At 44.5% G+C, this 13359-nt stretch overlaps 1 protein-coding gene across 2 annotated transcripts in view; it reads left to right on the top strand.

Moving 5' to 3' along the window:
• Nucleotides 1-13359, top strand: part of ppp2r2ba (protein phosphatase 2, regulatory subunit B, beta a) — a 43680-nt gene that overhangs the window by 18862 nt on the left and 11459 nt on the right. Inside the window, exons 1-2 of one of the 2 annotated variants that reach the window (XM_046030049.1) lie at nt 5366-5491; nt 12770-12867. In XM_046030049.1, coding sequence (XP_045886005.1) covers nt 5422-5491; nt 12770-12867 — 168 coding nt within the window. In that variant the 5' untranslated portion in view covers nt 5366-5421. Of the gene's footprint in view, nt 1-5365; nt 5492-12769; nt 12868-13359 lie in introns of those variants that run through there. The other variant, XM_046030048.1, reaches the window with a different exon arrangement.

Here is a 13359-nt window from a genome sequence, read left to right as displayed (position 1 = left end):
AACACGAATGGTACCGTGCTTTGTTGTATATTTCTTGTATCCTTACCCTTAATGCATCATTGATCATTTCACTAATGAAATCCAGCTCCACTCCTCTTGTTCAGCCCATTAACCCAACTGGTAGAAAATGTGTTGGGACGCGCTTGAACCTTTTATTGAGATGAATATGATCAAAATTATGACATTTTAAGATCTTAATTGTCCAATTATGTTGACAGCTGTTGTGCTGCATTGCAATGCCCGTTCAATTGCAGTTTCCTAGCAACCAGAGAGATACAATGCAATGATTTTCTTTTAAGTGGCACCATTTTCTTTCAACGAGACTGGACTGTATATTCACAAAACAAATCTAAATCTGCAATGTGTGCATGGTTCTCCCCACTTTTCAAGCTAATGTGTATGTCTCTTTACCTCTTATAACATTGTAATGCAACAGAAACAATTGCAAGTGTGCATGCGTGTGTACGTTTTGGGACAGGGAACCTGCTTATGTAGACATCCGCATGGGTCATGTGTGCATCTGTACACCCTCGAGGTGTGGTAGAGCCTATGAAATAGCGGCGTTGCTACAAGCGAAATCATTTCAGTTGATTAATTTTCATCCAAAATGCATCACCCTGAGCTAATGATTGTACATGCTTTCTTTTCAATTAATTCATTATCAAGGGAGGAAAAGAGAGGGGGAAGGTTGGGGGATGGGAACGGAGAGTCAGGGGGAAACAGAAAATCCAATCCTGCTGGTCTGAAGTCTCGGAGCAATGGAGCATTAGTCTCATCCTGATGTAATTGGAATGACACCAAGAGTAAAGCCGGCTGATTTAGGGACAGCCTCTAGGCTTGATTTAATGCCCTCTACCAAAACTATACATCCATCTTTTTATCTTTCTCTCCTTCCCTCTCCCAGGTCCTTCGTATTCCTCCTCCACCGTCTCTTGCACTCCATTCATTCACCAGCTACAGCCATGTATCTTTATCTGTACTCTTAACTCTGTACTATTAACAAATAGTACTGCATTTTATAATATTTAAAGGCAAGTTATAAACACCCAACAGAGCATGTGTTGTTTAACATTTTACTTTTCTACTCCTTATGGCATTTACACACTTGAATGGATGTGTTTTACTCTCACAAAGGTTATGTTTAAATACTGAATAAATATCTCCAGAGAAGAGTGCAAAGAAGGGGCAGAATAAGCAGGTGTATCCAGGCCAGGGTGCTGCTTTCACGGGGTTTGCTGCTGCTCAGTCCACTGACAGATGGACTGCCAGGGCAATCCTATTACCCCCATGTGTTTAGCTGCTCTTATTGCCAGGGTGGGTTGCATGGCTAATGGAAGACAATGAATGCTTTGGAGGTAGAATCTCATACTACTGAATGATGTTCATCCTAATTTGTTTAATAACATGGAGGAGATGTAAACCTGAATGCTGCAAACAGGCAGCGAAAGTATAATCATATTATAAGGTTTCATCCTTGTCCAGCAAAGATGGCAGAAGTTACTTTTTAAAAGCCCCATCACTACCTTAAACCCTCTGGGCCTAGTATGTAAGCAATTTAGAGCATGGTATCACAGGACAGTATTTTACCACTCACATGCCAAATTCTGGCATTTATGAGTCCTTGACCTGTCCTGAATATAAAAATAATACATCATGCCAGAATGAGACATTTGGTGACTAAACAATAAGCATGTAAATAAAGGGAGTCTTTCTGCAAAAGGGGTCCTGTATGTTTTTGTGCTACATTTTGGTCTGGAGAACAATTGAAAATCAAACTTTTACACCTTTAAAAGCATTAATAGATTTTTTTTTCCTTCATTCTGTCTGACATAGTGTATTCATTTTGTCACAGGAAATCAACATTTAGTAGTGCGTATCTTGTGTTTGAAGATATTTGATACGATTTTATGCACTGATTTGCCAAAATCTTTTATTTCATTTATCTTCAGATGCAATTTTGTAACAGTTCTAAAGGATACAGTTTAATCACTGTCTACAGTTAATTTATTGTACAATGTAAGGTTTCCCACTATTAGTTATTCCATTATTTATTTAATCCATTTCAAAATATGATTAACAATATGGGTCTTAAACAGATGTTGTATTGATTTATCTTAATCTCATATTTGTTGGATTAACTGGATGAAACCAATCAATATCTTAGCCTATTTAAACCAGAAATTATTCAGTGGTCAATATACCATTGACTGCAATCTTGAGATATGAGGGAATTGCAATGTGGAGGTGGAGTATAATTGTGCTGTGCAGCTGCTGTGTAGTCAAATATCTATACTTGTGTACATGTGTGTGCATGTATGGTGCTTGGTATGCAGACAGTGTCTTTCCTGCCTGTAGCCCAACACCGGCCTCCACAGGTCAAACAATTACCACACATCAAGGAAAGCAATTGGGCATGACTAAAATATCATTGCCATGTGATTGTGTCCCCATGTTTGGGCTGGTACAGCCTAATTTAACCCACTTTGTCCATACGATTGAGGAGAATTGAGGACACGCTCTCCAATTCTGGTGCCCCCCCCCCGAGCATTTCCTGCAAGTCTGACATGCAGCAGCTGGGCTGTGGACTCGCTGTCACTGGTCTCTTATCCAGCGGAGTGGGAGATGGGGCATAATGAGCGAGAGAAGTGAGGTGGCAAAGGAGAACAAGTAGCTGGAGGTAGAGGAAGGGAGGGTTAAATGAGCCACAGGGTTTCAGTTGACGCTTTCTAAAAAGAGTAAAAGCTCTGAGAATAAGTGTGCATCGACCTGGGATCACTTGCTAGGTCATGTGACTGCATCAATTTGAGAGCCAAACTGGTTTCTAGTCAGGGTTGTTGCTCTGAGATGCTTCCTGCTGGCCTAGGAGCCAGTGTGGTCATATTGTGACTTAGCAGGAGGGAAGTGGAAGGGGGTTAAGGAGGGGAGAGGAGATTGGCATATATGCGTAGTAAATGGGACGGAAGCAGAAAGGCAGCATTGGTCCCAGGCTCTGGCTCCGAGCAGCATTCTCCCCTTATTCCTTCATTACACAGTCAAATATCTCTGTTACCCCCATGTTGTATGTTTTTCTAATGGACCCCGAGTCTGACAGTAAAGTTGAACTGAACTGAACTGAACTGTGCCTTTAACTGCCACTCCTGCCCTTCATCTCTCTGCCTCATAAACCCCCCCCCCCCCCCCCCCCCCCCCCCCCCCCCCCCCACCTCCCACCTCCCAACAAAATCTGACAAACCTGAATCTCTCATCCATGCAGCTTCATTCTACTAAGTCCATTGTTTCACTGATTCCATTTCAACTTCATTCGGTCTTGCCGCTCAGCTGTAACTTAGCCGAAATCTTTGTGGAAGAGGAACGCTTTGTGTTTCTTTTGTCCTCGTAGACCCTGTTTAAATATTGATAGAGGTGGGAAGCGCCGCTGACTACTCAGTCAGATCTGAGCGGGTCAAGGATGGAAGAGCTTCTCTGCAGATTTCATTAGGGAAGCAGAGGACTGTAAATATGGAAGCATGTGAATCACAGGCCCTCGCCGTTGCTCCACCAGCCTTCATCATCCCCCTGCATGGCTAACGCCCTGTAATGTATTCCAATGGAGATGGAGGTTGGTGGGTGATGGGGTGTAAAATAGCATGTGTAGGAAGGCCCTGTGTTTTTAAGCAGCCTGCCACTCTCACAGCCAGATCCCCATTAGCAGAGGAGCAGAGGATTGGATGTGCAAATGGTCTTGTGGATTAGAGAGCTAATGCATTTAGGAGAGGGGGCTCCACAATCTCTTTATTGCTGCTGCTGCTGCTGCTGTATGTGTGTGTGGGTGTGTTGAGGCTCGTGCAGGGGAGATACCCAGTCCCTTTGTGGAGCTTGAGAGATTTAGGGTAAAGTGAGTAGATAAGGGCAGGGATGCCCTGTGAGCATGATGCAACAACACACACACACACACACACACACACACTCATCAAAGATTACAGTTTGACTAGAAGAAGGCTTGTTGTGTGTGGTGTTATTAAACTCAGCATGGAAATGAGATCTTTCCAGAAAGAGGTTCAGACGGTGGACCTACTAATCTAATTAATCAGCGTCTGGGATTTTTCATTTTCTTCTGCCCTCTTTTCTGGCCCTCTTGGTTGCTCTCCAGTCTTCTCCCTTACTCAACTCACCCTTCCCTGTCTATCTCTCTCGTTTGTGTCCCTCCCTGCCCTGATATCTCTGAATCTAAACTCCATGCCCTCTCTCAGGTGTTTAGATAAAAATGTGCCATGTCATGCCCTTCATATAACACATCTTATAAAGCCTCTGTTGGCTCTTCCCTGGCATGAATAGCTGCTGTCAGGGGACCAAGTCTAGATGCAGAGGAAAAGCATAATAAAGCATCACTGCTCGATCTGTATATCTCATGTATAGATGCCTCTGCAGAAGGATGAAGGGATGATGGTGCAGGATCTACTGGGCTTAAAAAGGCAACCTGCTATCAGGCCATAAGGCAGCTGTCAGCTTTACATGAAGGAAACTTGTTGGTGGTCATCACGCTGTGAGCGGACAGAATTTAAACTCCTTCTCTGTGGTGGTGGTTCGCGTGAGCGTCACATTTGTGGTTTTTAAAGAGCCAGCCGCCAGGCAGCATGGGAGGGGCCCTTCTTTGCTGAAGCCAGCAGCAGCACAGTGGGTGACTACAGTACAGCTCGCTCTGCGCTATCTGGCACAGTGAGTCAGCTGAGCTGCCGGGATCACAGGCGCCGGTGAATGAAGACAGAGACAGAGAGGGAGAGAGAGAAAAAGAGAGGAGAGCCTGAAGGATCTGGATACAGAAAGGTCTACGCTGGAGATGCGTGGAGCCGAGAGTCTGACACGGAAATGCTGAAGTGATCGGAGCAAGCTTGTTGACGCATAATCCCGCCCGCCCCGCTGGCACTGGGAGGGGGCAAATCTAGCCTGCCTAAACTCAAATCCTCCGAAAGAGATTTACGGAGTGCTCTGCTACTGCTGCTGCTGCTGCGGATTCAGACGTAACATTTCTTTCGATTTGGACCAGCTCAAGACGCTCTGTGGTGGTAAAGAGTTCATTTTAATATCTTTGGGAGATACACAGGCTACACCTCGATGAGTTTTCTGAAGCAGAGGACTTAATGCGCTATCATAATTAGGGTAGGTTATTAACTCCACTGTTGGGATCATCACTGTCACTGCGTCGCGGACGCAATTGATGCGTCCTGAGGTGTGGACATCATCACCATCATCATCACCACCACAACCACCACCACCACCACCACCACCACCACCACAGGTATTTGATTGTGATTGTGTTGATTACACCGAAGATCTGGAGCCATGACAGGCCCCCCGCTGGTCCCACAGCCCGCCTGCTGACGGTACCGGGCATGATGGGAGCAGTTCTGCCGCTTTCAGGATCCCGAATCAGCCGATTTATCAATGGAGGAAGAGAGTGACACCCGGAAAATCAACAACAGCTTCCTTCGCGACCACAACTATGCAACCGAAGGTATTTAAACCTATGATGTTAGGGGGTCGGGGATGGGGGACTCCCTTTAGGCTTTGCTTTTTTGATAACCTGAGGCTGCAGCTACAGGGATGCTAATATCACAGCAAAAATAAGTCACTGCATAGTAGGTTAATATTAAAGAAGGAGATAAATATAAGGAAATATCACAGCAAACAGGTCGCACTGTGGCCTGCTTGATAAATAGCCTGTAGGCTGCTGTAGTGATGCTATTTGGGCACCATATGGTCCTTTAAAACTAAATCTGTTCATTTGTTATAAACCTGGAGCTTGTAGGTTATAGCGTCAATAGCAGGAGATGATGATGTGGCTTCCCGTCGTAGTCTATTTTAGGATGACTAGCCTGACCGAAGGGAATCAGGGCTTTAATCTGTATGGACTACGAGCAGCAGTGGAATAAAGCCTTCTGTACAGCTGCTTCATCGTGTGGATGTGATATAGGCCTAGGCTACCAGTTCAAAATGATGACTTCATGATGACAAAAAAAATCCTCAGTCCGTCTTTACTTGTGGAAATAATTAAAATTTTAAGAGGCAGTACGTTGACATAGGCCTATATATTTCTCTCTCCCTCTCTTACACACACACACACACACACACACACACACACACACACACACACACACACACACACACACGTAGCTTATTTCTGCAGCCCCACAGCTATAAATGCTGCTCCTGCTTGTGTGTGTGTGTTTCCTCCTCCTTGACCACACACCAGCCTCTTGATTATCAGCCTGTTAACTGTTTGATGCTCAATAGTTCCCTTATGTTCCACCATGCAGCTCCACCTGTTCTCCGCAAGCTGCTTAGATCATTGATCAACATAAAACATTGATTCACAGGTGAAAAGACACCATTAATCTCATTACAACCTCGGCCCCCATTTACTGGTTATGCAGATGGTTATGGCTATTAACTGCTGGGCTTTTCATTGCAGTAGTCTGAACTGATCATACTCAGAATAAACATGTCTGTAATGCTGTAATGTAGCGATACACAATACGTTCTCCCTAAATATATCAAATAATACATTGATACTCATTTTACCAAGATTTCAATCAACTTCTGTGTGCAGATGTGGATGTCTATATTATTCTTTTTTTCAAGTAATTGATTATTAGTTATTGTACAGACATTTGGAATAAGTAGGCTAGTTAGTGGTCTTTATTGTTCAGTTTGAAGCACTGTTTTGTTTCCAGTTTTAATAATAGCCTCTGCAGCATTGGGGCAGTCTCTAGTTCTTTCACACCAGACACATTTCACCACCCACTTACCATGAGGTTTGAAAATAGAAGATCGTACAAAAAAGAAACATATTTGAATGCTAAATAGCAACGGAGCATCCAATACTTGAACATTTAATGTCTTCACAAATTATCCACAGGATTTAATGGAACAGAAATATGGGGGGGGGGGGGGGGCACATAGAGGTTGTTGGTGTCCATTTGCCACCAGCTCAGGTTACTCATGCCGCTGCAGGTTGGAGGAAAGACAAAGTCAAGGCTCAGAAGGCAGAGAGTCTCATTCCCGCAGTTTCTCCTGCAGCGTTCCTCAATGTTTGTGTTTGTTTTACATTTAAAAATGAGAGACCATCATCATTTGCTCCGTTCCTGCACTCACAGATGATTCTGACTGTCACTACTAAACACACAATCACTGGTTCAGAGCAGGAGGAAGTGAAGTGGGGGTTGGAGTGGGTGTGATGGATATCTTTGTGTGATGAGTACGCAGAGATGAAAAACTGTAGGGGATCTTCTTCTTCTTCCAGCTTCTCCCTGTCTCTCGGTCTCATTCTGTCACTGTCATTCATTTGATCAGGAGAAAGTGGATGAGAGTTACACAGGGTGTAAAATGTGTCTCCTGAAAGCAAACGAGTGTCTGGTCTGCAGCCCATCTGCGCTTTTCAAGCAAGGAATGTCTACTTTTGTTATTTTTTATTGCTGTAATTTATGACTGACCGTCACACGTCATATATCACAAATGAGTGTGTGTGTGCCCGTTCACTTTCTAGCTCCGTGTCTCCTAAGTGGTATGAAGTCAGTCTGCAGCCAAAGATCATACGGGCCGGTGTCTGGGTCTCTTGCCCATCCTCATAAATTCAAGTGCACATGTTCCATCAGGCCCAATCCGTTCAGACCACACACACACACACACACACACACACACACACACACACAGGTCCCTGGTAGGGATTTCCCTTAGGCCATGCTTGCCCACAGCAGCAGGACACTTTAATGTTGTCACATTTTAATGATGTCACTCGCACTGACCTTTGGCTCGCACCAATCCCACGCCTCAGTGGGCCTGTGGGCGGTTACATTGACTCTGTGTATGCGTGTACTTTACGTGTACAAAGTTCACGAGTAAAGCTGTGCTGGGTCATCCACAGTCGGGTGTGAAATTTCCAGGTCGGTTCTGGAGGCATCATTGTTGTCTAGATGAAAGAAAAGTACATTACAGTCTGATTTGCATTCACCGGCCGCATGTAGATGAGACGTCGCTAATGGTGATAGGATGGATGGTTTGTGTCTCACTGCAGTTGTGTGTATCAGTGTGAGCTGAGTCAATGGGCTGTTACACTCCAACAACATGGGCCTCAGTTAATTTTCTATAATCTACACCATGGATGTTTCTATTATGGATGAAATTGTCAAATAGCAGGACACCACTGTGTGTGTAAAAATGTAAATAGCTTCCTTGCTGTGAGGCAGGACCTATCCTAATGTCTGCTTTGGTATTGATTTCTGGTCCTTTACAATTTAGCCACCGGAACAATGACCTAAAGATCTATTGGTAGGACATGTAATCCCTTCTTCCTTCTCTCCCCTACCCCCTCTTTCTCTCATTCTCTCTCTCCGCTGTGCTGCTTATATGTCCGTCTGATGCGAGTACAAGCTTGTGTGTGATGTGACCCCTCTAGCCCCAGTGAATACTGATGCAGTCCCGTAACAGAGAGCTCACAGCCTTTATTGCAGCTGCTGATGAGAGCGGAGCAGCGCCTGGTTGCCTGTGCCAAGGCAAACGGCCTGGGGCCACACTTTAGGACCCTGTCATAAAAGACTTAGCCCACCATACCCCCAGGTCCCATCCATTATTCACTATGAAACACTCAAAAGCGCCGAACCCCACCTCGGCACATAGCACAAGAAAGATAATGTCTATATGTGTGTGTGGGGGTGGCTGGTGCTTAATGGCAAGCTGTGAAGTTGGGGCGAGTCACACTCCTTATTCAGCAGCTGCTTTCATCCACTGATTAGCTTCTTATTAAGTCTGCAGCTCCATGAAAATTTAATGAGAATTTATTAAAGAATACCCGTGGTGTTGCTACTGTAGGATGATATTGAAATATCCTATTTCTCACTGGCTTCCCGGTCAGTAAATTTGAGGTGCTGCTGTGATAAATTTACTTTATCTGAGTTATTCGCTGCACCGCTAGCCTGAAGGCTAAGCAGTGTTTGACCTTTCTGGACTTTATAATGGGATACATTTGTAAGTTTTGATAGCTAATTCCTGAGTCCTGTCGCGGACGCGGCGTCACTCTGAATCTTTCATGTTTTTGGTGATAAGGTCACTGTAGATACAGAATTTTGGTCTGTACAGCAGCCATCCAATCTTTGATTCACTACCAGCCTTGAAAACAGGAAGATGAAAGGGATTGCACCAAAGCAACACAGATAGACAGATAGAGAGGGAGAGACAGCTTTTGTTTTGTTGGTGGATTATAATTCTATGCACCCCCGCTTTCCCACCATCCCCCTCCTACATCTTCAATTTCTAAGAGAATACCAAATAACAAGCATTTGAAATGATCCCTCTTGGTATTCATCTCGCTGCGCGCAAGAATCGATCGCTGATTTCAACGCTTTTTCACCACTTCTTGTTGTTTCGCCCTATCCTGTCCTGTGTTGTGTCTGTAGTCAGATGTGTGCCACGCCGATGTGTTAATGAAGTGTGAGAAGTGAAGCAGTAACACGTCTCGCCCATTTCACCCTCAACTCCCTGGAGTGTGGGGCTACAGGAAAGCAAGCACACACACACACACACACACACACAAATATGCACGCACAAAAGAGAAAGAGCCCGCATACACATTCAGACAAAACACACATGCACACATTGCGTCTCATTCTCAAAGGGCTGATCCTGGAGAAACCAGGTTAATTAGCTTGTTCACTCCAGATCTTACAAAGAGTCATGCTCTTCAGATGAAGAGAGCTGCATTGTGCTCTGTTGCTTTGTGTGCAGCTAATAAAGCCTAATAAACCCTTAATCATATGGCAGAGTATCAGACCAGTAGGTAGCAGGGTTTGTTCAAAAATTTGATTTTGATCTCCATTGTTGCTGGTGTGAAATGAAGCCGTTATCAGCTGCGTTTTCAGCACAGAAACGGTGAATCCAAAAAAGGTGCTCGCATCTTTATGAACAGAATTTGTGATACATACAGGTGTGTGTTCATGCCCCTGAAAAGAAAGTACAGATCGGAACATATTGTTGATTCATCGCAGAAGGAACAAGAGCGGTGAGTAAAAGAGAGTGCGAGAACGGACCTGAATAATCCCCCCGGCCTGATCCTTTGACGCAGGCAGCTCAGCAGAAGTGCTGTAATCCTCTCCTCTCCACGTCCAGCACTAACAAAGCATTTACACGACACCATGTTTCTCATGTCCCTCCCCTTTACCTGGAATTACTGCACATAACTTACGCAACTAATTTCCATTCAGTCTCTCCATATTGGCTCTGTCTGTCTTACACAACCCTCCAGTGCCACAGGATCAAGCCTCAGTTTGTTTGTGTTTTTGTTTTTTCACCCCTGACAGGATTATACGTTGTCTAGAGGTTAGCAGGGTGTTCCTATTTTGGTCTTTGCTTGTGTCTATGCTGATGAGACTCACTGTACAATCTTTTATTGACCTACTTAGAGCAACAAACCTCCCTCCCCAGACTCTTCCCCCCCTCATTTCTTTTAGCCACCGTATCTGTTATGCGTGATAGATGTTGCATGCTCGGACGTCTATAAATACATTCAATATCCTGCCCTCCCTTTGTTTCTGGCTCCTCGTGCACGGTTTCATTCCAGAATCAATGCATATCTATGTTTCCATCCAATTGGTTTGAGTCCTGATTCTATATTGCATGCTGAAGGGGGGTTATTGAGGTTCAGCTTGGTGAATAGAAACAGATAAGAGCCTGTTTTATTTCCGTCATACATACAGAGTTACACACACACACGCATCACAGCAGCAGGCCAACCAGGCTTGTTTGTGTTATTACTGGTGATGGATGTGTGTTATCTCCAGCGTCCCTCTGATGCATCAAGAAGCGCTGACCTGTCTGTGTCAGACCTGGCTGGCCACAGGATTTATGGGCTTCATCTGGTTATGGTCTGCTGATGAAGCTGTGTGTGTGTGTGTGTGTGTGTGTGTGTGTGTGTGTGTAAGTACACATTTGATCAGCCAAATCACCAGCCTCCTGCTAAGTTCAGTCCACCTTGAACTTGATGCTCACGTAATAAAAATCTGATCTGATGCAAGCAGAAATCATCGCAGAGACCCCGCCAACCTGCGCCTCCTGCTGCTAATCAATTTGCTCCCTATAATGTGTGAAAAAAAGTGTATGTTGGCATTCAAACAAGTCAGATTGGCTGAGGTCGAATAGATTGCCTCGTTGTCTGGTTTGAATACATTTGCATGTGGGAAAACTCATTTAGGGAAGCATTCCATCATGTTACCCGGAGTTTCAGCCTCACTGGCTCTCCCCAATTCTTCATTCAGTGAAATGATTGAAGGACGTATCCGTGTGTAAACTTGTTAAATGGCATCCATCAATTACTGTTTCCCCTCAGTGATTTAATGTGCTGATGATAAGGGAAGGAGAGAGGAGAGAGGGAGTGGGGGAGACTGGAAAAAAGGGGAGTATGAAGGACAAAAAGAGAGAGAGAGAAATGCTTTGATTTCAAGAAATCTGCCCACTAAGCCGATTCCATTCGATTCCCACCAGTGGCTTTGGCCTGATGGTGACACCATTGTTCGTGCGTGTGTATGTGCGTGTGTGTGCTGGGGGAGATGTTGCACTACACGTCTCGCAGATGCATGAGGTCAATACATGCAGGTATATAAAGAGAGATAACTTCAGCGTTCTGTTTTGCGCGCGTGTGCACTTGCAAGGACTCTATTGTCTGAAGTTGTCTGCTGCATTAAACTGCACACACTCCCCCAGAAGCAGGTTTTCACTTTATTGCAGCACTCTCTCTGTCTGCTGAATTACAGCTAGCATCAGCAACTAAGTCTGAGAGCTATTGGCACACACACACATATACACCCCCGACTGCCGCTAGAGATGGAACCGGTCTCCATAGCAACATTCCCCTCTCCTGTTCAGCGCTCCGCCAGTAGCAGGTCCACAGAGGGCGTGGGGGGTACAAAACAGCTATCTCTCTATCTCTCTCTGTCTCATATTATTGTAACTGTTAAACAGAGGGCTAGCTACTGCGGTGTGTGTGTGTGTGTGAGACAGACATTATGCCATGCCTTTTTAGCCCGGGGCTGTGTAATAATTACAGTCACCATTAGCCTTTCCTAAATCCAGGCAGCTGCATGTCTTTGAGGAGGAGAGGGAAAGATTCCTTAAGGCTAGGTGGCTGTTATTTACTTTTTGGTGAAAGTGTAGCTATGCAGAGACACACTGAGTAATGTCTGTGATGGTGTATAAATGGAGCAATTATATTTTCTGGTATCTCTGCTGGTATATTTTTGTTATCCTGTTGACACACTGCATAGATTGTAAGTTGAAAAGGTATGCCACATATACATATATCAGTTGCATGAAGTGAACGGTTTAAAGGTTTATGAATGTGTTTTTTAATGAAAGAGCAGGAGAGTGATTGAGCAGCACGGGGTCTTGCAGCCAGGGGGAGAGAGGTGAATGGCATTATTAGTGCAGCGGCGGTGTCCTCTAAAAAGCAGGAGTGCAATTAAATGACACAGATTGGCTCACTTCAATCAGACGAGGGCCTGAATTAGTTGATATCATGCAGTGACTCATCCACTGGCGTCTCCTAACCCATATTTCACCAAACTAGGGTATCTGTGCCGGGGAGTCCTCTGAGGGTTTGTCACGAGATTTCCCTTCCTTTCCCCTGGCATGTTTTCTAGAAGTCACTGACAGGTTCTTTCTTTTTGTCTGACTGATACCTTGACAGCTTTGTGCACGTCCACACTGACATTTTCTCCCCCTCTCTGCTCTGCTTCCTGTGTTGCAGCTGACATTATCTCAACGGTGGAGTTTAACTCATCAGGGGAGCTGTTGGCCACCGGAGATAAAGGAGGCAGAGTGGTTGTCTTCCAGAGGGAGCAGGAGGTAGGAAATGCCAACAATGCAACACTAATTATGCTGCCCTTCTGCTGAAAGGATGTGACAGCCTTGAAACATTAAAGTTGGATTGTTTGCTTTTAGGTAACTCGCACATAAAGTTGTATTAACAGCAAAAATCATTGGTAAAATAAGCTTTTATAAATGGAGAAGCAAGGTTTAAAACCAATAAGATTTATTCTGAATTCCACTTAAGGTGCCATGGTGTCCAGTGATAACAAATATTACATGCTGATTTACATGTGTAAATTATGTACAGATGTTTCAAAGTAGATCTAGAATTTTACATTTCATGTAATGGAGCAGCCATACATGTAGCATCATGGAACTAAATGTTGATTCATTGTAAATGTGCCATAGCTGCAATGGAGTGCTAGAAGAAGCAAATACATTTTTTTACTTTTGTCGAACAGTGTGGAAACAAGACTAATTGGAAGAGTGTGCAGCCAGCACAGAGCTGCTTTGAGCTAAATGCTAATC

This window comes from Micropterus dolomieu, linkage group LG19, assembly GCF_021292245.1.
Source record: "Micropterus dolomieu isolate WLL.071019.BEF.003 ecotype Adirondacks linkage group LG19, ASM2129224v1, whole genome shotgun sequence".
Lineage (NCBI taxonomy): Eukaryota > Metazoa > Chordata > Actinopteri > Centrarchiformes > Centrarchidae > Micropterus > Micropterus dolomieu.
The sequence above is the reverse complement of the archived record's forward strand: the minus strand, read 5'-3'. Positions and strand labels throughout refer to the sequence as shown.